The sequence below is a fragment of the Giraffa tippelskirchi genome, chromosome 12 (assembly GCF_054371585.1).
Source record: "Giraffa tippelskirchi isolate mGirTip1 chromosome 12, T2T-mGirTip1v1.2.pri, whole genome shotgun sequence".
Taxonomy (NCBI): Eukaryota; Metazoa; Chordata; class Mammalia; order Artiodactyla; family Giraffidae; genus Giraffa; species Giraffa tippelskirchi.
The window spans coordinates 45413329-45436909 of NC_137286.1; the positions used below are offsets into that span (position 1 = coordinate 45413329).

Genomic DNA, 23581 nt, shown 5'->3' on the forward strand with positions numbered 1-23581 from the left:
TAAATCTCTCTAGGTTGTAAAATTTTTATTTTGTTTGTGCTTATCTCCATTGTTTAAGTTTTCTTAGACAAAATAAGTGATTTTGAAAACAATTTTTAATTGGTTTGTTTTTGGCCATGCCACTTTTGGGATCTTAGTTTCCTGATCAGGGACTAAACCCTTGTCCCCTGCCGTGGAAGAGCAGAGTTCTATACGGTGGACCACCAGGGAAGTCCCTTAATGGGTCTGTTAATGGACTGTTATGGAGCCCTTATTTTCTGTTACTTAACTACATTCACATGCCAGTTCACATTCTCCAGCAAATCTTTTCCCAGCTATGACATTTCATACTAACTACCAAATCCTGTCCCTGCTTTACAGATGGGTAAGCCAAACATAATTTACTGTCTGAACTACAACTATTTTGAGAGTCAGGAAGGGAGCTGATTAATAATTATGCCCAGGGCTTCCCTGGTGGCTCAGTGGTGAAGAATCCACCTGCCGACGCAGGAGATAACGGGTTCAATCCCTGGTCCAGGAACATCTCACCTGCTGTGAAGCAACCTGTGCACCACAACTCCTGAGCCTATGCTCTAGAGCCTGAGCTGCACCTACTGAAGCCCACACTCTAGAGCCCATGCTCCACAGCAAGAGAAGCCACTGCAAAGAGGAGCCTGTTCACGGCAATTACAGAGCAGCCCCGCTCGCCACAACTAGAGCAGAGCCTGCGTAGCAACAAAGACCCAGCACAGTCAAAAATAAATAAATTACTAAAAAAAAAAAAAGTGTCTAGAGAGCGGACACAAACGAGGCTGTGTGGTGATTCCACACAGGGTCTAACGCAAAGGCACTTGGAGGCGGGTGCGCCAGGAGGGACAAGGGGAAGGGGCCCAAATGAGCTCTCACCTGGAGGCCACCTCCGGCTGGTAGAGGTTGATGGACGCACACCTCGAGCCGCTCCAAGCGCAGTAGGGGTCCCGGGCCAGGAGGCAGTCCCCGCAGCTCTGGTATAGGCTGCAGTTGGCCACGGGCACCTTGACTACACTCGAGTGTGAGGCAGCATACAGCAATCCCTGCAACAGACATGCAGCATGGGAGGCAGGCCCCGGCTCCCACAGCCACACCCGGCTCCAGCGCCCCACAGAGCCACCTCCTGGGAGCCGCTTCTCACGTACCTGCCCCCCCCCCCGGCCCCACATTCCGACAGCTCATGCCCAGAGCCTGGATCTTTCCTCCCGGCTGGGGCAGGAGGGCAGGGCACCCCAAGCCCACTGCCCGGACTCCCCCCTCTGCTCACCCCGTTAGCGTCCAGGAGCAGCTTCCGCACAGGCTGTCCTGCCGGGAAGACCTGGAGCTCTTCGATGATGTGCACCGCGGTGCCCACGCTCACCACCTTGTGCACCCTGCCATCACCTGCGATAGGGACATTGCTCAGGCCCTGTGAGGAGCCTGCTGCCCGTGCCCCCTCAACCCCCAGCCCGCCTGCAGTGGACACTCACCAGTGCCCAGGAAGAGGACGTCGTAGGTGCGGTTCAGGGCAAGCACACGGTGGACGGTCACACGCTGGTAGCGGGCCTGGGGCTGCTGCAGCAGCATGCGGCTGCGGACCTGTCCGTCCATCAGGAAGTGGTCCTTGAGGAAGTTCAGCACGCGGTCGGGGAGCTGCAGCGACGAGTTGATCTTCCTCTCCCGGGCACTATTGGTGATGCACTGAAGGAGAAGGCGCTGGCTTGAGACGGGCAGCACTGGGGTGGCCAGCAGGATGGGTGTTCTACAGATCCCGCCGGGATTGCCAAGCCCTGCCTCCCCAGTGGACAGCAGGGATTCCCCCACACTCAGAAGCCAGGCCATGGCACGGCTCTCCAGTTCTGTGGAGCCAACGTGCTTATCTGCAGGTCCAAGGGCAAAGCCCAGGATGTGGGGTACCCATGGGCCCTGGCTGCCAAAGTTTCCCTCTCTGCCCACCAACCACCTCTCCTTCCTGCCCATCCTTCCCCCACCCCCTCCCCTGGGCATGACCCCACTTCCTGCTCCTGTAGCATCCTTTCAGCAGGAAGTGAGAGAGTTTCTTTCTCAAGAAGCCCTGGCTGAGCAAGGTGTCCTAGTGTAGGGGCCACAAGGGTACCTGCAGTTAGTCTGCCATATTGCCAGAGGCTTCCTGGGCACCCTTGGTAGCTCAGCTAGTAAAGAATCCCCCTGCAAAGCAGGAGACTCCAGTTCAATTCCTTGGGTTGGGAAGATCCCCTGGAAGAGGGCATGGTAACCCACTCCAGTATTCTTGCCTGGAGAATCCTCATGGATAGAGGAGCCTGGCAGGCTACAGTCCATGGGGTCACAAAGAGCAGGACTCGACTGAGCGACAGCACAGGACTTCCTGATTCTCTCTGCCCAGGGGCATTCTCTGTAGCAGCTCCAGGGATTAACATCCCAGACTGACCCTCAATCACTGAGGCCCAGCAGTTGGTAACAAACACCCTAGTGGCACAATGCTGAGATGAACTCCACGTAGCCTCCCAGGGCCCCGGGGACTCAGCTCCAGGGGCCCACGGCAGGAGCAGCATGGCGACCCCACTTTCTTGGCTCCGCCCCTCCCTCCACAATCCTGTCCCCGCTTTGCTGCTTCCGGGGAGCAGCTCCCCTAGAAATTGCCAGCACCCACATCCTTGTCTCAAGGTCTGCTTCGTGAGGAGCCCATGAGGCTGGGAGGAAAGAAGAGGGGACCATTTGCCCATGGCCGGCCATTCAACAAAGAGCTCACGGTGGAGTGGGAGAGAGGCACGCTGTAGGCAGCTCTCTGATGGGACAACCCTGCCCATCCCACCTGACGCCCATCCTGACGTCCATGGTCATGCCGAACTTGGAAAGACAAGCAGCCCTGGGATCTGTCCCCACTTTCAAGATGAGACAACAGACTTAGAGAAAGCAGGCAAGCCCAGCACGGGGTGTAGACCCGTCCTCCCAGCAGGATGCCCTGCGGCAGGAAACAGCACTCACCGCGCCTGGCCGGGGCGAGGGTACTGGGTGGGTCACTGTGTACCACTGCTGCGTCTCGCGGTTCACCTCCTTGTAGAAGCCGTCGAAGGTCGACTGCACGTCCTTCATGGTGAAGACACAGACGGCAGAGCCCTCCGTGGTTCCCCTGTTCCTACCGAGGAAGTTGGCTGAATGAGCCCCAGGAGCCTTGGGGTTCATAGTGACGCCAGCCACTCACCCCTCACCCGGTCCATTCCCAGCTAGATCCCAGGGGGCGCACCACTGGGATGTGAAGACCCCATAGAAGAGGGTGTCCGGCCAGTCCTCGGGGCGGGGTGTCAGCGTGAACACGTCCTGTAGCACGTTGAACGGGAAGCCGTCGTCAGGCCGCAGGCACACGAGCTGTGCCTTCAGGAAGGACGTCCAACGCTGCTGCAGGACGCGCCCACCCCCCTCGTCGCCCTGCGCAAGGGAGAGAGGGGCTGGGCTCAGGGACGGCTCCTCGTTTCCCCTCCCCAGCGGTGGCTGAGACAGACACCAGGAAGGGCCTGACAGACACAACACCAGGCCTGAGCTCATCTCAAATCAAGAAGACAGGGGACTTCCCTGGTGGTCCAGTGGTTAAGACTCTATGCTTCCAGTGCAGGGGACGCTGGTTTGATCCTTGATCAGGGAACTAAGATCCCACATGTTGCATCCCATGTCCAACATAAGTGTGTATGTGTGTACATACATGGAGAAAGAGAGCGCCTCCAGCTAAATTTCACATAAACATTAAATTAAAAAAAAAAAAAAGACTTGAAGTGGCAGCCTTCAGTTTCCCCTTGCCAGGAGGCTGGCTAGGTAAATGACAGTGCTTCCCTAACTGCAAGGAGCCAGAAAAAAGGACGAAGGGAAGCCTGTCTACAAACATAGAAAGATGTCACGATTTACTGCTGAGCAGAAAGGGAGGCTAAAGAGTTGCTTACAGTATAACTCTTTGTTTGCACATGGTTTTACATAATACAAATATATACATCTTTACACATGTGCAAAAGAATCAAGATTAGCAAGGAATGTTCTAAATTGTTAACAGTGGTCACTTCTTGTGGAAGGATGAGGGGATTGTAACACTAACAGTCACTATCTAGTGGCTGCTCAGTACATTTCTAAGCACCCTACATGCTGAACAGAGGAGGGAACTGAAATAGATTTCTCAGTAAGGAACTCACATGACCTGCAGGGTTTGAACCCAGGCAGCTGGGCTCCAGCATCGACACTCTTAATCACCATACCAAGCTGCCTCTTTATCTTGTGATTTTTGTGTGTACTTTGCTATGTTTTCACATTTTTTTAAATAAGAAAAAAACAGATATTTTAACTTAAAAAGAAGAGAAGACTTCTCTGGTGGTCCAGTGGTTATGAATCTGCCAGCCAATGTAGGGGACACGGATTTGATTCCTGGTCCAGGAAGATCTCACATGTTGCAGGGCAACTAAACTAACCCTGTGCACCACAGCTACTGAGCTGCAAGTACGGCCTGGGCTCCGCAACAAGAGAAGCCACCGCAGTGAAAGGCCCGTGCATCACAACCAGAGAAAAAGCTCCGGCTCACTGCAACTAGAGAAGAGCACAGGAAGCAATGAAGATGTAGCTCAGCCAAAAATTAAAAGAAAAAAAGAGAAATGCCAGTAGCCAAGCCATTTCTTCTGAAGGACAGGAGAAGGCCACAGACATGGAGCCTCTGCGGTGGCCCAGCCCCCTCACCTTGCAGATACGGGCGATGCGGGACACCATGGTGTTCTCAAAGAATTCCAACTCCTGGCCAGTCTCGCTGAAGAAGAAGTAGATCTTGTCGTCATCCCCTTCTGAGCTGCCCAGGCTCTCGGGAATGTAGGCTGAGGCCACAAACGCTGGGTCTGTGGGGGGCCGGTGGGGAGCACCGTCAGCCCAGCGATCCCAGACAGGCGAGACTCTGCTCTCTGGCCCTGCTGTGGGGACAGGGCCCCCTCCCTGGGGCCCTGGGTGGGTGGCGGGAGGATTTCACCTTGCAGCCAGTTGAGGGAGCTCTCGGTCTTGGTGGGGCGGAGGCTTTGGCTCCTAGAGATGGTTGGGTCATTCCCCTGGAAGCTGGTGACTGTTCCTGTGTACAGCTCGCCATCTGCCAAGAGAACATTTCCCATGGGAATGGGCCCTGGGCACAGCCCCTTCCCACTCAGGGCCCGCAGTGACCTGAGTGCGGCCCTTCTTGCTTGAGGAGGACAGAGGAGGGAATAAGAACTAAGAAAAGCCAAACTGAAGGCTGCCCGGAGTTGCCGCACCCCTGGGAACCAGCATGGCACCGACCACCCGGGACCCCCTGCCCCCCACTCACCGACCACCAGGGCCGTGGAGTTGAAATTGGGGTCAAAAGGACAACGGCCCTTGCCATCTTCCAGGAGGACGTTCCCCCACTTGTCCAGTGCGAGCGTGAAGTTCTCCACATCCTGCAGGGGAGCAGAGTGGGGAGGTCAGGGCCACACTGGGGAGTGAGCGAGCTTGGAGGGAGATCAGGGAGGTGTTCAGAGCGAGGGCAGCGGTCCGAGGGCCATCCTCCCCATCCCGGTCCCTGGGGCACAGTCTCCGCAGCGCCTCGCCGTAGCCCCTCTCAGTGGCTGGTCCACGGGGCAGAGCGCGGGCTCAGAAAGGTGGCATGAGCCAGGAAAGGGCAGTGATGTGGTTCAAACCCAGGAGCGTCTGACTCGGAACCTGGCCGCTCTGACCCACGGCCTGAAAATGCCACCCTCTGTGAGGTTGTGCAAAAGGGCAGAAACGCAAGGGTGTGCGTGTGATGAGGAGGGTGGACGAGGTGGGCTGGCGGGGACTGAGCGAGAGCAGGAGGAAGTGAGAGAGAGCTGGAGGAAATGAGAGGGTGTGATCGTGGGTCAGCCAGGATCTTTGTGCCCTGGGAATCCTATGGGTCTGTCCTCCTCTCCCCGCTCCCCTGCAGGGAGACCCACCCATCAGGGCTGGGCCAAGGTCGGGGCTCCCAGGGCCCTTGGCCTCCCAGAAGCCTCCCACCAGGGCCCTGCCCTTCATCAGGGGTCAGTGCTACAGACCAGTTCCCTGGGAGCAGAAAGTGGGCTACTTCCTGGGCCAGCCAGGGACCAGCCCGGGGTGCAGAGGGGCACTCACAATGTAGGTGCACACGGGGCTGAAGGCCCCCGTGCCGCAGGTGATCAGGTGGCTGCTGTTGAGCGGCAGGAGGATCTTGATGTAGTTTTGGCAGTCCCGCTGGAGGAGGGAGGAGGCTGTCAGGCACAGACAGGCCACCAGGGGGCGCCTCTAAGCCCTCCCCACCAGACCCCGGGGCAGCGCCTCCCGGAGCAGAGGAGGCGGAGGATCATAGTGTGTGTGTGCATGTGTGTGTGTGTGTAGGAGGGGACCTTGGGGCTCAGCTAGCTCTGTGATTGGGAAACTTCACTTCGGACTGGGGTGAAGGCACAGAACATCTCCCGTTTGAGCTGTCTTATCCCCACCTGGTGAGGAAGTTGAGCCCAGAACAGGAGGAAACACACAGCCCTGAACCCTGGACTCCAGACTCGCGGATTGCCTCTGAGAGGGTGTCCTAACAGGCATCTCCTGAGCATCTGACTGTTCCCCCAAAACTCCCTCCTCTGGGGTCTCCCCACTTTCAGAGATGCCAACTCCCATCTTCTCAGGCCCCAAACCTCACAGCATCCTCGATCCCCCTCTTATACTACCCCCACCCCAGTTCTTCCATCAGGAAATCCTGGTGGCTCCATCTTCAAGATATGTCTGGGATCTGACCGAGATTTCTCACTCCCTTTGTTGATCCAACCCTGGTCTGGGCCACCATCCCCTTGCCCCTCACTGGTCTCCCTCCATCCTCGCCCCCAGGAGCCTGCTCCCCACCACGGTGGTTAGAGCAACTTTCTGAAAACCCACATCAGACCACGTCACTGCGCTGCTCAGCCTGCCAGTGGTTCCCCAAACACCTCCCTCAGAGTGACATCCACAGTCCTGTTCTTTCTCCACGTCAACCCCCTCACCCCTCCTTCTAATCTTGGCTCAAATGTCTCTTTCTAAAGGAAGTGTAACCTGACCACCCTTAAAACAAGACTGATTTCTTCTTTTTCACAATGATATAATAACCAGGAGATCAAACCAGTCAATCGTAAAGGAAATCAACCCTGAATATTCACTGAAAGGACTGATGCTGAAGCTGAAGCTCCAATACTTTGGTCACCTGGTGTGAAGAGCCAACTCACTGGAAAAAAGACCCTGGTGCTGGGAAAGATTGAGGGCAAGAGAAGGGGGCGACAGAGGATGAGATGGTTGGATGTTATCACTGTCTCAATGGACATGAATTTGAGGAAACTCAGGGAGATAGTGATGGACAGAGAACCCTGGTGTGCTGCAATTCATAAGGTTGCAAAGAGTCGGACACAACTTTGTGACTGAACAACAATGACAACGATAATAACCAGTGCCTCAAAGCACCTGGGCACACAGTAAGTACTTGACACATTTCTGTTGAATAAAAGAAATCAAGAGTAGTCAGGGCTTGAACCTGTGTCTTAAAAAAAAAATTTGGGGGGGGGGGGGTGTCATGCCACTTGGCTTATGGGATTTTAGTTACACGACCAGGGATTGGAAGTCCTAACCACTGGGCCCCAGGAAATTCCCTGAACTTGTGTCTTGACCCCAAGACTGGTGTCTTTTGCCTTCACCTTAGCTGCCCCCCGTGCTTCCCTGTGGCTCAGATGGTAAAGCGTCTGCCTACAATGCGGGAGACCCGGGTTCAATCCCTGGGTCGGGAAGATCTCCTGGAGAAGAAAATGGCAACCCACTCCAGTATTCTTGCCTGGAAAATCCCATGGATGGAGGAACCTGGTAGGCTACAGTCCATGGGGTCGCAAAGAGTCGGACACGACTGAGCGACTTCACTTAGCCGCCCCCTGCTGAACTCAGGACCAGGACGCCTCTGGGAATGGTGGGGAGTCTTCCCAAAGAACTCCGGGCTGACCGGCCCCCACTCATTGGTCTGGCCAAAACCAAGCTAGGATATGTCAGGCCTGCCACATCAAGCACCGTCCTCAAAGGGACAGACTCCCACCCCCACCCTCACCCAATCACTGCTCCTGCTGGAAGCTGACGTCTGTTTGGCCCTTATTATATATATTAGCTCACTGAATCCTTGTGGTGAGCCCAGTGAGACAGGCATCCTTATACCCATTTTACTAAGGCTCGAAAGGCAAATCCATTTGTCCAAGGTCAGAGAGACAATAAGTACGGGGTCGAGACACAAACCCGGGTCTGGCCATCTCAGAAGCCCATGCCCTTTCCACCACAGCTAGTAGCATCTGCTCCCACCTCCAGCTTCCATCCTGGGCCCAGATCTACCACCTTCCAGCCCTCCTTCAGCCCAGGTCACCTCCAGGTGCTGGCTCACCTCTGGGTCCTTGCCCTTGAAGCTGCACTGCTGTTTTCTCTCTGCATCTGCGCGCCACAGCAGCTGGGGAACCAGAAAGGGAAAGGTCAGTGTGCATCTGGGAACAGAGGCTCCGCCTCTCTTTTCTCTGCCCCTCCCCCATTTGCATCATCCTGGGACCCAGAAGTTCCATCCCCCACCCACCCACCTACCGGCACCCTCCACCCAGCCTACCCCTGAGCATCATCTGACCTCCTGATACTCCCCGTCTGGCAGGAAGCTGACGCTGCTGTTGAGTGCCAGGAGGGCCTCTCGGGCACCCACGTACACAGTCCTGCCGTCCCTGCTCAGCAGGAAAGCTGTGTAGTTGAAGATGTTTTCAGCTTCAAATCTGAGGAATGGCCGCTTTTCAGAGCCTGGAGAGAGGATGATAGACATTACCTGGGAGCCACTCCTCCCCTGAGAACGCTCTTACACCAACCTCTAGAACAGACTGATGTGGTTGAAGGTAGATCAGCAAGGCAGTGGGTGCATGGGGCTGAGGACCAGCAATCAGATTTAAGGGGAGCAGCACTCCTGGATTCTCAAACATTATGTACAAAACAAATGCACAATGATGAATGTCAAAGAACATTAATTACAGCACCATTCATGTTAAAGAAAGACTGAAATCACCTCAAATCCAACCACAGGGGGCTGGGTGAAAATAAATCTCAACACTTTCTATGCCGGAATACTATGCAGCTGGTAAAATGCTGTTGTATTTGCAACTCCGGACAAACAACAAAGTTATCTAAGAAAGGCATGGTCAAAATATTAAGTGAACGGAAATAGAAAGTGATGGATTTTGAGCATCTAACAGAATGTAAGAAAGGAAAGTCTCTTTAACATTCTCCTCTGAGTGGCATTAGACCCAAAGAGAAGAACTTGTAAGCACAGCCCACTCCCGTGGGCAGCAGTGAACACAATTCACAGAGGAATGCAAACACGGGGTGCTGGCCTTCAGTTCTCAGCACTGCTTCGCGTCACTCATGGGCGATTTCTGGTTATTGAACACAATGTAAATGCTAATAACCTTGACCTCAGAAACTTGAATGTACATCAGACAAGCATTGTGATGCTGGGGGTGAAAGGAAGTCAAGGAAAATGCAGTCTCCCTATCTTCCTCTGAGAATAAGGGCCACAAGAGACTGGTTTGTAGAACAAGAACTTGAGGCTTAAGTGTATCACTTATATTTTAAATTGCAAAGGTAGCCAAATATAGAGGCAGAGAATGTTTGGAGGAAGTGGGGAAAGGTGATGGAAGTGATGAAAACCTTTACTTTTCTTAGGGGCAAGTCAGTAAATCCAATAAACCAAGAAATCGTGGAGTAAACATTTTATTTAAGTGGAGGGAACCACTCTGTGACAATAAGTCTAAATGATTAAAATTGCCCCTTTTACCCAGGCCTGCGGCTGGGGAAGACTGAGGCAATTACTGCTTTTCACAATAAGTCTTTCTATGCTTTAAAAAAAAAAAAAAGACTATGTGCATGTATATATCATATAAATTTCAAGTATCTTTCATCGTTGTAGAATATGTAATAACAAGGAAAGATACTAGTTATCTACCATTAAATGAAAATGAGAAAACACTATGCACAGTTAGATTTGATTTTTTTGTGGGAAAAACATAAACACAGAAAAAAAAAAGTCAAGAAGAATGAATCACAAAATACTGAAAAGTGGTATCCTGGTAGAATTCTAGGTAATTTTTTTCCCTTTGCACTTGTTATCATTTTTTTGACTCTACAGGTTACACTTGTGCGATGCTAAAGACATAAATTAGAAGGAAAGGAAGAAGATAAACACACACATCTATCCACCAGGGTACCGCCTGTGCTCTCAGTGACTAATGGACTTGGAGGGAAATTATTTTAAAAATTCTAAGCAGCTGATAAGAAAAAAAACACAAGCAAAAAGCAGTCACGGTGCCCAACCCCCAGCATCTCGTCACTGACCAGTGGACTGCAATCACGCTAATAGTTTCATGAAGCTGAGGAAGCAAAAAAAAAAAAAAAAAGCACCATGCCAACAAAGCAGTTGTGAAGACAGCTTCATGTGTGTTTGCAGGGTGGGCATTTTTACATACCCTCAGCCTGGTTCCACACAGGGCAAGGAGACATGAAGAAAAGACGGCAGTGAAATATAAATGCTAAAAATCAGGAGCGGAGAGGGGAAATCTGAAGAAAGCATCTAAGCCAGAACGGAGGAACGGGTTCACACCAACAGGTCGTAAGATCCTCATGCAGCTTCCGGACATGGGCTCTGCATTTAGTGTTAAGCCTCCCAGTGGCCAAAGAGAAAAGGAAAATCAGGTTACCTTGTCCTCACTGTTCAAGAGGAAGAACACATTCCAGCCTTTTTTTGGGGGGAGCCAGGCTTTTTACCTGGCTGTTCATGCTGAAGGAAGCCCTTCAGTAGGACTCCCCAGCACATATAATGGGAAATCTCTCTAGCAAATAGGAATGATGGAGTTCCCAAGGCTGTTGTTTATCACAAGGTCTCCTGATGCGGGAAGGCAGTATTACAAGGTATGAGTGTAGGAATCTATGAGGGAATCTGCAGCTAGGAGGCCTGTCAGTCTAGAACCAGAGCGGAAACACGGGCTGCACTGGCAACTCACAGGGCAAAGTCCTGCCCACTGTCCAGAGCCTGAACTCTGTTGCAGAAACGACATAGGGCAGCTGTGGTCTGGAGAAGCTAAGGCCTCTCTGAACTCTTACGTTCAGATTGGAACCACACTAGACTCCAAGTCTTTTGCCTCAAATTCCCAACTCCTCACCACTTCCTCTTAGCACTCTACATACTGGAAGGGGGACTTCTCTGGTGGTCCAGTGGTTAAGACTTCGAGTTCCCAATGCAGGGGGTGCGGGTTCGATCCCTGGTCAGGGAACTAAGATTGCACATGCTGCTTGGCACAGTGAGCGCACACACACACACACACAGGATACGCTGGCAGGCCCAAGGAAAGTTTCCAGCACTAACCCCCTACTTTTCCCAACCGTAAAACCCAACACATAATTGAGGCCCAATTATGTTGCTTGTACTTTGAGCTGATGAGCTGGTCAGCCTTTTGGAACAAACAGCCTGGTCATTTTGCATTTTGCTCTGGGAAGAACCAACCCCCTCCCCCCCCCAACCAAGAGACCCCTCTGCTTGGCCACCACAGATGCCGCCAGGAAAATGCTGGGTCAATATGTTGTACTTACTAAGTCCCTGGGTACCCACAATGGTCCTGTGAGATAGAAATTGCTGCTATCCCCAGGTTACAAATGAGGAAATTGAAGCTCAGGATCAGTAAACAATTTACGCAAAGCCCCACAGCAAGAGTCTCTCATATAGAGTGAAGAAAAGAGAAAAATATAACATACTAACACATACACGTGGAGTCTAGAAAAAATGGTACAAATGTACCTATTTGCAGGGCTGGAATAGAGAGGGAAACAAGTGGGTAAGGCGGTGGGATAGATGGGGAAACAATCGAAACAGTGACAGACTATACTCTTGGATTCCAAAATCACTGCAGATGGTGACTGCAGCCATGAAATTAAAAGACGCTTGCTCCTTGGAAGAAAAGCTATGACCAACCTAGACAACCTATTAAAAAGCAGAAACATTACTGTGCCAACAAAGGTCCGTCTAGTCAAGGCTATGGTTTTTCCAGTGGTCATGTATGGATGTGAGAGTTGGACTATAAAGAAAGCTGAGCGCTGAAGAATTGATGCTTTTGAACTGTGGTGTTGGAGAAGACTCTTGGGAGTCCCTTGGACTGCAAGGAGATCAAACCAGTCAATCCTAAAGGAAATCAGTCTTGAATATTCATTGGAAGGGCTGATGCTGAAGCTGAAGCTCCAATACTCTGGCCACCTGATGAGAAGAACTGACTCACTGGAAAAGACCCTGATGATGGGAAAGATTGAAGGCAAGAAGAGAAGGGGATGACAGAGTATGAAATGGTTGGATGGCATCACCGACTCAATGGACATGAGTTTGAGCAAGCTCCAGGAGTTGGTGATGGACAGAGAAGCCTGGCATGCTGCAGTCCATGAGGTGGCAAAGAGTCGGACACGACTGAGCTGAAATGACTGAACTGAGGGTGGTGGGATGAACTGGGAGACTGGGATTGACGTATATACACTACCGTGTACAAAATAGATAGCTAGGGGAAAGCTGCTATACAGCACAAGGAGCCCAGCTCAGTGCTCCGTGATGACTTAGAGGGATGGGACTGGAGGCGGGTGGGAGGTCCAAGAGCAAAGGGTATGTGTATACATATAGCTGACTGACTGTGTTATACAGCAGAAACTAACAACATTGTAAAGCAACACCGGAAGCTGTGTTGGAAGGCCAACTCACGAGGTCTCCTCCCTGGACTCCTGGTCTACAAACTGCAGCAAAAGTACCTGGAAGATCTAAACTCTAGATCTACGAGCTGACCCTGGAAACTCATGGTGCTGGCTCAGGATGGGGCCTGAGAACGTGCAAGTTTTTGAGCTCCCAGGGGATTCTGAGGTAGAAGGCTCACGGAGCACACTTTGAGAAGCACCATGTAGGGTAGGTCCTTTGTAGGGCAGGGTAGACGCCATCTCACCGAACTGGAGTTTTCTCATAATGGGAATAATGACAAGAAAACTCACAGCAGGCTCACAAGGAGTCAGTGAGACCAGAGCAAACGGCCACTGCAGTCCCTCGTCTTTTTATTATTTAGTATTTTTAATTTATTTTTAATTAATTAATTTCTGGCTGCACTAGGTCTTCGCTGCCATGTGGGCTTTCTCTAGTTGCAGTGAGCGGGGGCTATTCTCTAGTTGCGATGCACAGGCTTCTCACGGACCAAGATTTCTTGCTGCAGAGCACAGGGTCTTAAGAGTGCACAGGCTCAGTTGCCCCTGAGGCATGTGGAATTTTTACAGACCAGGGATCGAACCCATGTCCCCTGCATTGGCAGGCAGATTCTTAACCAGTGGACCACCAGGGAAACCCCCTCATCCTTTCGCAGCACTCCAGTTTCCTGACAGTGAGGGCTTATCTGCCTACAGAGGAGGCACATTTCTCCTGAGGCGGCGGTCTGGTAGGCCTGGGCAGAGGCGGCTCTTGGAATCTGTCCAGACACAGGAATGCCAAAGGTCAGAGATAAGCTTTAGTCCAGGTGGCAGCTCAGCCTCGCTCAGGCCTGGGGGCATGGGGGGTGGGGAGACTTGCCAAGGGTCACAGCCAAGTGGGAGGGGCAGCCGAGGCGCCAGCTGCCCAGCCCTGGTCCAGCCCCGCCCTCCAAACACAGGCCAGCTGCCCAGGAGCCCCCACGCCTCCTTGGTCACACTGGGAGTCCCATCAATGCAACCACCACGGGACAGGAAACACCTTGGAGAAGCGGGCAAGGGGTCCCCTCACACGCATTCCCGTCCTGGGGATCCTGCCCCTTGCTCCCTCCACCCCACGTCTCTCAGACTCAAAGCGCCGCGTTGTCCTGAAGGCCTAGCCATCCACAATCCCTCTTGCCCTGTGGCCTTCACCAAGGCCAGTCAGTAGGGCTCGCTTGCCAGCTGGGAGTGTCAGCAAGCCAGAAGTTAAAAGCGCAGACTCAGAGGGACTTCCCAGGTGGTCCAGTGGCTAAGACTCCGTGCTTCCAATGCAGGGGGCCTGGGTTCGATCCCTGGTCAGGGGACTAGATTCCTGCATGCTGCAACTGAAACCCGGCACTGCCAAATAAATAAATAGCACAGACTCAGAGATCTGGGTTCAACTCCTGTCTCTGTCACTTACCGTCTATGTGCCACTAGGACTAGTCACTTCACATCTAGGAGCTCTGTTTTCCTTATCTGTGAAATGAGGATAATAGCACCTTGCCTCTCAGGGTAGTTACAAGAAATGAGATTAGACACGTAAATAGTAATACACGTAATAACCCACATTTACTGAAAGCTTCGCTCAAAACAACTTTGTACACGTTATCACGGTGTTGGCATGGTGTCTGGCGCATGATCAACACTCCAGCAGATCAAAAACAAAATCATATAGCCCTGCAGGAAAATCCAGCCTGGCGAGAGCTGCCAGAGAAGCAGGGCTGTTTGGAAGAGCTGGGCTTCCCTGGTCCTCACCCTGGGCGCCTCTAACCTCGGCCTGTACCGAGCCAGTGAGGGTCTCACGGCCAAGCAGAGGGTGTGGGCTCAGACAGGGGATGGGGTCACGGGCCTGTGTGTGTGTGTGTGCTGGTTCCTGCTCAGTGGTGTTCTGAGTGGGGTTCCTGCCTGAGCTTGCCTCTGTGTGTGTGCGCGTGTGTCTGTGTGTGTCTACACCCTACTGCAGGGCTTGTCCATGCTTGCGCGTTCGCTCCGGGGTGCCATCTGCAGAGGTGACTGAAGAGGGGAAGGTGTTTATGCACTCAGCTCCCCGAGCGCTAGGGCACACTTCAGGGTCAGTCTTAGCGTCAACCCTGCCCTGTGTGTGGCAGAGAGTGTCCTGTGCTGCTCAGGCACTGTCCACGTCCTCTGCCCAGCAGGTTAGTCCAGTGCAGAGAAGGTCGGGATGCCTGAAGCTGTGGCCGGTTCTCCCTAGTGGGAAGAAACCTTCCCATTCAGCCTAGGGCCGGCCTGAGCCGGTGGCTTCTCCAGGGCTCCGAGATGGCAAGATGGAGGCTGGCCTGGGGTGGGGTGGGGTGGGGGGTGCTTGGGCTTGTCAGGGCTACCTGAAGGGCCCCGCTTGCTTCCACACCCTTGGGGGCCGGTGCTCACAGCCGGAAGTGATGCGGCGACAGCTCAGCCCCCAGCCTCAACTGGAGTTCCTACCCTGGGCCGTGACTCAGCCGGAAGCCTGGAGCTGTCCGGGGTGAGCCGGGAACAGGCCTCAGCTCCGTCCCCACCCCGGGGCAGTCCCCACCCTGCCAGTCAGGCGCTGTGGCAGGCCCCCCCCTCCCCGTGACTCAGAGCCCCACCCCACCTTTCCCTGCACTGTGGCTGTGCGGTGGGGGGGCTACAGCCAACGCTGACCTGGCCTCAGCAGTCCGCCCTCCACAGGCCCCAGCAGGACTCAGCCAGAAGACAAGAGCTTCCCTGTGGAGTCAGAGCCAGGAAGTTGCCCCCAGCAAGCAAGGGGGGTGGGGTGGTGGTGGGCGGCTGGCTGCCTGTCAGCTTGAATCCCAGGGTCCCCAGAGAGGGGTCTGTCTGGGCCCTAGACAAGAGAGCCCCCCAGAGAGGCTCTGCTGGAGCACCTCTTCCCCAGGGAGTCACATGGGAGGGACCCTTGGACCCACCTGCGCCAGCTGGAGCACCGCCCTGCTGGACGGGAGCGCTGACTCAGCACCGACCTGCCTGTCGTGTCCTCCTTTCACACCGCCCAGCACCGCACCGGGCGGCCCAACGGGCTGCAGGCAGCGTGCCAACTCTGCTGTCACCAGCCCCGGTGCCAGGGCAGAGTCCCCAGACCAGACAGGGAAGGGTCACTCGTGGTGGGGGAAGGGGGCTAAGTTCCGGAAGCTCTTCCTACGGACTGAAGTCACCGAGAAAGACAGAAAGAAATCGAGGGAACCCAGCCTTGAAGGGGTGGGCACACTTAGGAAAAGCCTGGTTCCTGGCTCGCTGCTGCTCCAAGCTGGCCAAGTGCTCCTGCCACCCCCAGGTGGCCCCCCAGCCCCTTACAGACACCCTCTCCTTGTGTTATCTGGCCAGCAGAGTCTTAACCCAGGACCTGTCATGAGCAGCCATCGTCTTGGGAGCCTGACCCCCACCTACCCCACCCAGGACCAAGGTCAGCTCCTGCAGCCCTCTGCTTAAGGGGCTGGCTGCCCCCTCTCTGCTGAGGCCTGTACCCCCACCCTCCTTCCCTCAGAGGCCCCCCCCTTTTCTGAGGAAGCTGGGGCTTTCAGGCATAAAGAGCCTCAACTTCCCACTGTCCACCCCCCTGCCCCCCATCTCCTCAGAAACTGAGTCCTGGGTCATCAACCTCCATCTCATCCTAGAAGCTTGTGTGCTTCCCTCCTCGCCTTCTCAGACCAACTCCTGAGACGAGCCACCCAGAGCCGTCTCCACTCCTCACCTCCCACTCACTCCCTGACCGGAGTCAGGCCTTAACCAGCCCCACGCTCACCGGGCCTGGGGATCACGTCCCTGCCAAACCCCGGCGCCAAGGGGCACGGCCTGGCAGGGGTCCCTGAGCGTCTGCCACGCCGGCCTTGGCCGGGGCTGGGGCGGTCTCCTCATGTCTCCCTCATCCTCCTCCTGGGCCTCATCCCTCCAAGCACTGACTCAGCACTCTAAATAAATGGGCTGGTGCTGGGCATCCTGGCCGGGTTGCTGTGAGGTAGGAATTACCATCCGCTTTTTGCAGGGGAGAGAACCAAAGCGCACGTGAACTGACATGCCCTCGGTAACGCAGTTAGGAAGAGTGGTGGAGCTGGGATTTGAACTTGGGCCACCGGCTCCGAAGTCAGTGTTATGAATCACCTCCAGCCTCTCCAGCCTTTCTGCTCTTGAATCTTTTTGTTCCCTGGGGTTGTTGGGCCTTTGGACCTTGGGCCACATATTGATTCTCACCGCTTCAATGTCCTGGACGCTGGTGACTCCCCAGCCTCTTCATCCAGTGCAAGCCAGACCCCATGATGCGGAGACCCTCCGTGGGCGCCTTCCCGCCTCCACCCCTTCCCAGACCACTTCTCGACTTGGGATCTTGTGTGTCTGTGGGGCATCGCTCACCGGGCTGGAAAGCTGGCAGTCGCACTTCCTGTCTCCCTTTCTCTCATCATGGACATCCGGTCCACGGTCACATCCTGACAAGTCCCCTCCTCAATGCCATCCAGGTCTGTTCCCCTCACCACCCCTGCTACCTCAGTCCTACACCAGCCCCTGCCCCCTGCCCTGCTGCTGGGAACTGTCACTGTCCTGTGACCCAAAGCCCCAGCCAGTTCATGCCACATCCCCCTCCCATTTCAGGACAGCTAACTGCAACTCAGGGCCCTACTTCTCCCCAGCCTTCACCCAGGCAGTCCCCCTACCTGGAATGCTCTTCCTTTTGACTAACTCCTACTCATCCTCTGAGACTCAGCCCAGATTCACCTCCTCCAGGAGGCCTTCCCGAATCCCTGGCTGGGCAAGTGCCCTTCTCTGTGTACCCGTCACTTCCTGTTCACAGTTCTGGCCATGCACTGGCCACACTGTCTGACGAGGATGGGCCTCTAGTGCCTGTCTCCCTCACCAAGCTTGGATCCTTGAGGATCAAAACCGTCTTACTGGGACTTTCCTGGTGGTCCAGTGGCTGAGAATCCGCCTTGCAATGCAGGGGACTCGGGTTCGATCCCTGGTCCGGGAAGATTCCACAGGCCGCAGGGTAACCGAGCCCATGTGCTACGGCAAGACAGCCCTTGTGCCACAACAAGGACCTAGCACACCCAAATAAACAAATAAATAAAAACAAAGTGGTCCTTAAAAAAAAAGCTATCTTATTATCTGTATCCAGTATTTGTATCACCTGACCAGGTGAGTTCCAAGGAGTTGTTCAATAAACATTTGTTGATTGAATGAACGATTCACAGAGTCCCAAGTCCCAGTTTGGGGTGCTCTGGTCCAGGGGTGGACATCAGATTCAAAGGGGGCAGTCCAGAGGTCCTGAAGCCTCACGTTCTTGAGAGTATGTCTGAGGAGCACAGCCCCTCCCTGTCCCCTCCCCAAAAGCTCAGTCCCGGGATCCCAGGGTCCAGAGGGAAGCATGACAACTAGAAGCGCTACAGAGAGACAGGGAAGGCCACGGACTGGAAACAAGTCAGAAGACCTGTATGTGAGTCCTGACTTTATCACTGACCAGCCAGACAAGATAACCTGCCTTTCTGGGAGGGAGCTCCTTTGCAGGGCTGCTGGGAAGAACAACAACAAAAAAAAATGCAGTTCATGGAAGTGATGAGCTCCCATGTTAGGGGCCACCAACAATTAGGATCGGCCTTACCCATGCGCCACCACACCCCCCAAGTCCTCATCTTTGCTCTGAGTAAACCCACAGCCCCTGGCCACCTTGAAGCCCACTAGGAAGGGGGACAGATGGGAGTGCGGCCTCCTACAAGCAGGCGCCCCTCTGAAGGGGCAGCTGCTGCTTCACCCAGACCCTCATTGCTCAATGGAACAAGGACCAAGCCTCAACAGGTCTTCAGAAGAGTTGGAAATCTAGATTTTTATAGAAAATTTCCTGAGTTTTAGATACTGCTGACTAAATAAAATTTTTCTAAAACACCTGGAGGCCAGACAAAGATCTATCTCCAAGCTGGCTCTAACCTGGTGCACAAACATCTGGCTGAGACATTTGCCCCAGTCTCCAGGGAACCACATTCCTGGCCAAATCTGCTCCTTGCTTGCTTGCTAAGTCACCTCAGTCATGTCTGACTCTTTGCAACCTTGTGGACTGTAGCCCGCCAGGCTCCTCTGTATACAGGATTCTCCAGGCAAGAATACTGGAGTGGGTTGCCATGTCCTCCTCCAGGGGATCTTCCTGATCCAGGGATCAAATCCATGTTTCCTGCATTGGCAGGTAGGTTCTTTACCACTAGCACCACCTGGAAATCCCCTAGGAGTCTGCTAAGTCTACCCTATTTTCGACCATCGCTGGGCCATCAGGGCATCAGTCGGCTCCTTTGTCCAATCCAAGCAGTGACCTCAGTAGTTTTTTTCACCAGACGGAAACACACAACCTATTACTTATTCAAGGACCACATCAGAAGCTGCTCTTCCAATCCTAAGCACCCAGGGATGGGGGAGTGAGCTTACAAGTCCTAAGAAGGGGACAAAGGAAGGAGTGACAGACATGCTCTGAGTCCAGCTTTTTCTCCAGGCCCCGTGCCATACCCCCCTCCATGTTGGGAGATGAACGTGCAGGTGTATCCAGCTGTGGCCCAAGTTACGCAACCTCAGAGTTTTTTTTTGCTGGGCTGGCACACGGGCATTTCAACACCCAGACAAATGTGGGTTATTCAGAGGGCAGAATGGAAGCAGCGAGGGGCAGGGAGGAGGGAGAGGTGTGGTCCAGCCTCAGGCAGACTAGGTTCTGGGGCAGAGGAGAACTTTGAAAGAGCTGAACCAGGAGCACTTGAAAAGCGGATTGAGTTAAGCAGAACCCTGAGGGATGGCCTCCGATCAGCTCTAGGGCGGTGGTGGTGGGGGTTGTGGAAAGGATGGACTTGCTTGTTCTCCTACCCCCCTGGGGTAGGCAGGGAGTCTGCACTATTTCATTCCTGGGCCAGAAGGTCTTAGCAGCAAGCAGAGGGCCTGCAGACAGCCAGTGCTCAGACTATGTTGACCACATTGATGCAAACAACCTCACCCAAGAAGGCGGGCAGAGATTACCACCACAGAGAACAGAAGCCGATACCTTTTACTGGGGAGGGAGCACGTGCCAGGCACCAGGCCAAACACTTTACATACATTATTTCCCGTAATCCTCTCAGAACCGGGAAAGGTGGGTCCTGCTATTATTATTCCCATCTTGTCAATGTGAAATCGGGCCTGTGGGAGGCAGGTGCTGGCCCCAGGCTGTGCAGTCAGCTGCCTGTTAGCCCCACAGTTACAGCTCGGCCTTGAGGGGCTATGGAGATGCCAGCCCACCAGACAGAGCTGAAGACAAATGTTCACCTTCAAGTTGAGGCCACCTCAAGGAGGGAGGCCAGGAACCTGCCAGGAAAAGACTCTGAAAGCGGCTTGGGGAATTCCCTGGTGGTGCAGTGGTTAGGACTCTATGCTCTCGTTGCCGAGGGCCTGGGTTTGATTCCTGGTCAGGGAACTAAGGGTCCCAGAAGCCAAGTGGCCTGGCCAAAAAGAAAGAAAGCGGCTTGCATGGGACTTCTCCGGGCAGCCATGACCTTGGGTGCCCGCTTGGGGTCAGAGGACAAACAGCTGATTCAGGCCAATGCCATGTCCTCTCTGCTCAATGGGGTTTTGTTGACTGAAGTTTGCAGGCTTATGGGTTTCTGTGCAATCTAGATTGGAAACACTGTGTCCAGAGTTTTCCAGCCAGGCACTTCTGAGGCGGCTGGGAAGGGGGGTGGGGGGGATTCATAGCTCCTTTAATTGCCCAAATAAGGGGACCCAATGTGACTTTCACAAGCAGAGGAGCAGGTTGTTTTGTTTCTGCCCACATGGCCAGGCTGGACGGTACTGCACACCCGGGGCCCTGTTTCCACTCCGCATCTCTCCTGTTTCTGACCACTGCAAAGCCTCTCTCCCGACCACAGAGTCTCTGATGAAATAGAACCAAGTTTCCACAAGGTTCTTCTTTGAACCATTTCTTTCACATGGACAAGAGACTTCCTCTTGAGGCCTCTGCTGCCCTAGCTGATCCTGGAGCCCCCAGTTCTTCTCCCCCTCCTGTTCACCAGGTGAGACCACAAGTGGGGCACCCCCTTCTGATGGCCTCAGGCATTTGCTGTTGATCAACAGCAACGAGGGCTCCATACAAAGGGCACAGATGCAGACTTCTAAGGATTTTGTTTTAAACCACAGACACAGGCCATTCTCCCTAGGCACCCCAGGCCTTGGGGGAGTTTGGGTAGGAATTCAGAATAGGAGGGCAGGTGGCAGGAAGAAGGGTGTGTTCTCCATGAGGGAGGGGTCTGGGGCTTCAAGCTCAACATCCCATGGTCACCACAGGCCTGCCCAGCATGGGCTCACTGCCAGGAATATCTAATGAGCCCCCAGGGATGAGACAGGAAACCACGTCAGGCCACACTCTGAGGGTGCGCCCGCTCAGTCCCCAGGGCATTCCCCTCTGGGGCTCCCAGCAGCTGGAAGGACCTGCATGTAGATGGCAGTGGGGATTCAAGACCTGGAGCAAAGCCAGGGAGGCGAACACTCTGGGTGCAGTGCAACTCAGCAAAGTGTGGATACGCACACTCACAAGCTCAGGTGCTGCTAAATGATGCCAGGGCTTTGGTGGGACTTCCCTGGTGGCCCGGGGGCTAAGACTGCGTGCTCCCAATGCTGGGGGTCTGGGTTTGCTACCTGGTCAGGGAACAGCAGCAGCAGGGAACTAGATCCCACAAGCTGCAACTAAAGACCCCGCATGCTGCAACTAAGACCTGGTGCAGCCTATTAAACTAATTAAAAGAGAAAAAGAAAAAGAGGACCCCTCTGCATAGACCCAGCTTCAAGCACACAGCAGAAGGTCTCTTTCTCTAGGCTCCACAGCTTGAAAAGCAGAGTATATGAACTGCGTTTCAGGCCCTCAACCCCTCAGCTGGTCGCCTCTGTGCCGGGCACCAAATGCGTGCTCCTGCAATCCTCACAGGTGAGCCTGAGTGTCTTTTTTTAGGGGGTTAGGATTTTACCACATGAATCATGGGAGTACACAGACATCCACAACACAGCACCAAACTGACCTGTGCAGGGGGTGCTGGCGTGTGACAGACGCCTGTACTACGGCCTGGCCACGGTGCCGGATATATGGAAGTGGGCCAGACCTTTGGTGTGGGCAGTTAACAACCAAGTGTTCCAGCTGCTCTCAGGAAGCAGGCCCTCTCAGTTCCTCCTCACAGCTCCCCTCTCTGCCTTTCCTTCCCTTCTCTGTCTTTTTAACACCCTATGAGTGGTCCCCGGCCAGCTTCAGAGGTGGACACAATACCTGCTACAGTTGACACAACCCCCTGCGCTGGCCCAGCTTTCCCAGGGCCAGAAGTAGCCCAACAGAGCCTTTGCGCCCCTCTTCATCTCACCATCTCGCAAAGCTGAGCGAGTCTGAGGGCAAAGGGAGCGGCGGTCACAAGAGTGAGAGTAGCGAGGCAGCAAGCCTGGATTCGGATACACCTGTGGGCCTCAGTCACCCAGCTGGAGCGCTCCACGGGCCGTGGTCACACTAACGCCCCAGCACTGCCCCCCCCACCTCAGGGGCAGAATCACCCCAGCTCTGGGCAGGATGTGTCGAAGCCCGTGCTGACACGTGGCAATAATGATAGCTAACACTTGTGGGTTTTATGTACCAAGCCCTGTCCTAAGGAGTTTTCAAACAGAAGCTGATTTAATCCTCTCAATTCTGAGGTGGGTGTTATCATTATACCTGTTTTACAGATGAGGAAATGAAGGTCCAGAGAGGTTAAGCGGCTTGCTCAAGGTCATACGGTTACCTAGTGGCAGAGGCAGGATTTGAACTCAGGGCATCTTCTCAGTACTATTCTGCAAGGTTTCAGACAGGGTTTCCCCAGTGGCCCGGACTTACTTTAAGGACTGATTCTGCTCCTCTTTCTTATTGTAAATGGAATGCTTTTTTTAAATTATTTTTTAAAATTTTTGGTCACACTGAAAGGCATGTGGGCTCTTATTTCCCCGACCAAGGATCGAACCTCACCCCCTGCACTGGAAACTCTGAGTCTTACCCACTGGACAATCAGGTAAGTCCCAGTAAATGTTTTTAGAAGTGGAGATGCTGTAAAAACAAAGAAGTCCAGTACAGTTTTGATCTGTAAACTCTATTTTATATATCCTTTATTCTAATTCATTCAGTATGACAACCAACAAGTTGAACGGCTTGGAGAAACAACATCTGTTGGGCACCTATATATGTTGCCTAGTCTCATGAAATCTTCAAGATAGCCTTGCAAAAAAACCTATGACAGTGCCCATTTTATGGAAGAGCAAACTGGGGCACGGGGAGAAAGGACTCACTTGCTCAGTAGCAGAAATGGGATTGGAATCCAGGTGCCTCTGATTTCAAAGAGTTGGAACAGCGACCAGACGAAAGGGGAAGTAAGGCTCGGGAAGAGTGGAGGGCTGGAAGGGAGGGCGCCACAGAAGCAGATGTGAGCACCAGACAGGGGACCTGGCCAAGGAGGATGGTGCTCCCGGGTGACTCCGGGGAGGGGGTCCTCCGGTGGCTGCCAGGCCCTGGGGGTATCCCACCACGTCTGGGCAAGGGGTGCAGGCCGCGCCGGCCCGCTAGGGTGAAGAGGGAGGGAGAACGGGGCACCCGCCGCGGTTCCCGAGTCCTGTTTACCGGACGGCATCAAGGGCCCCTCCACCCCGCGCCGCCCTCGGGGGGCGGCACCACGGCTGGCTCTGGTCAGCATCAAAGACAAGCAGATGTACAGGCGGACCGGCGGGCAGCCAGCACCGGGGATGGGGGGCATGGGGGTAGCGTCACCGCCGAAAGGGCGCCGTACCAGGGGGCGACGGAGCGGCCCAAAGACCCCCTCCCTGTCCATTAAAAGAATGGAAG

The 23581-nt window shown here is 54.0% G+C and overlaps 1 protein-coding gene across 5 annotated transcripts in view; it reads right to left on the minus strand.

Moving 5' to 3' along the window:
* Positions 1-23581, minus strand: part of SEMA4B (semaphorin 4B) — an 85016-nt gene that overhangs the window by 2348 nt on the left and 59087 nt on the right. For 4 of the 5 annotated variants that reach the window (XM_081547018.1, XM_081547021.1, XM_081547020.1 and 1 more), the window contains 11 exons: positions 8618-8781; positions 8387-8449; positions 6106-6204; positions 5306-5417; positions 4979-5092; positions 4699-4850; positions 3233-3414; positions 2974-3124; positions 1479-1689; positions 1277-1392; positions 886-1052 (listed from right to left, as the gene is read on the minus strand). In XM_081547018.1, the coding sequence (XP_081403144.1) occupies positions 886-1052; positions 1277-1392; positions 1479-1689; positions 2974-3124; positions 3233-3414; positions 4699-4850; positions 4979-5092; positions 5306-5417; positions 6106-6204; positions 8387-8449; positions 8618-8781 (1531 nt within the window). The remainder of the gene's footprint in view (positions 1-885; positions 1053-1276; positions 1393-1478; positions 1690-2973; positions 3125-3232; positions 3415-4698; positions 4851-4978; positions 5093-5305; positions 5418-6105; positions 6205-8386; positions 8450-8617; positions 8782-23581) is intronic. The other variant, XM_081547022.1, reaches the window with a different exon arrangement.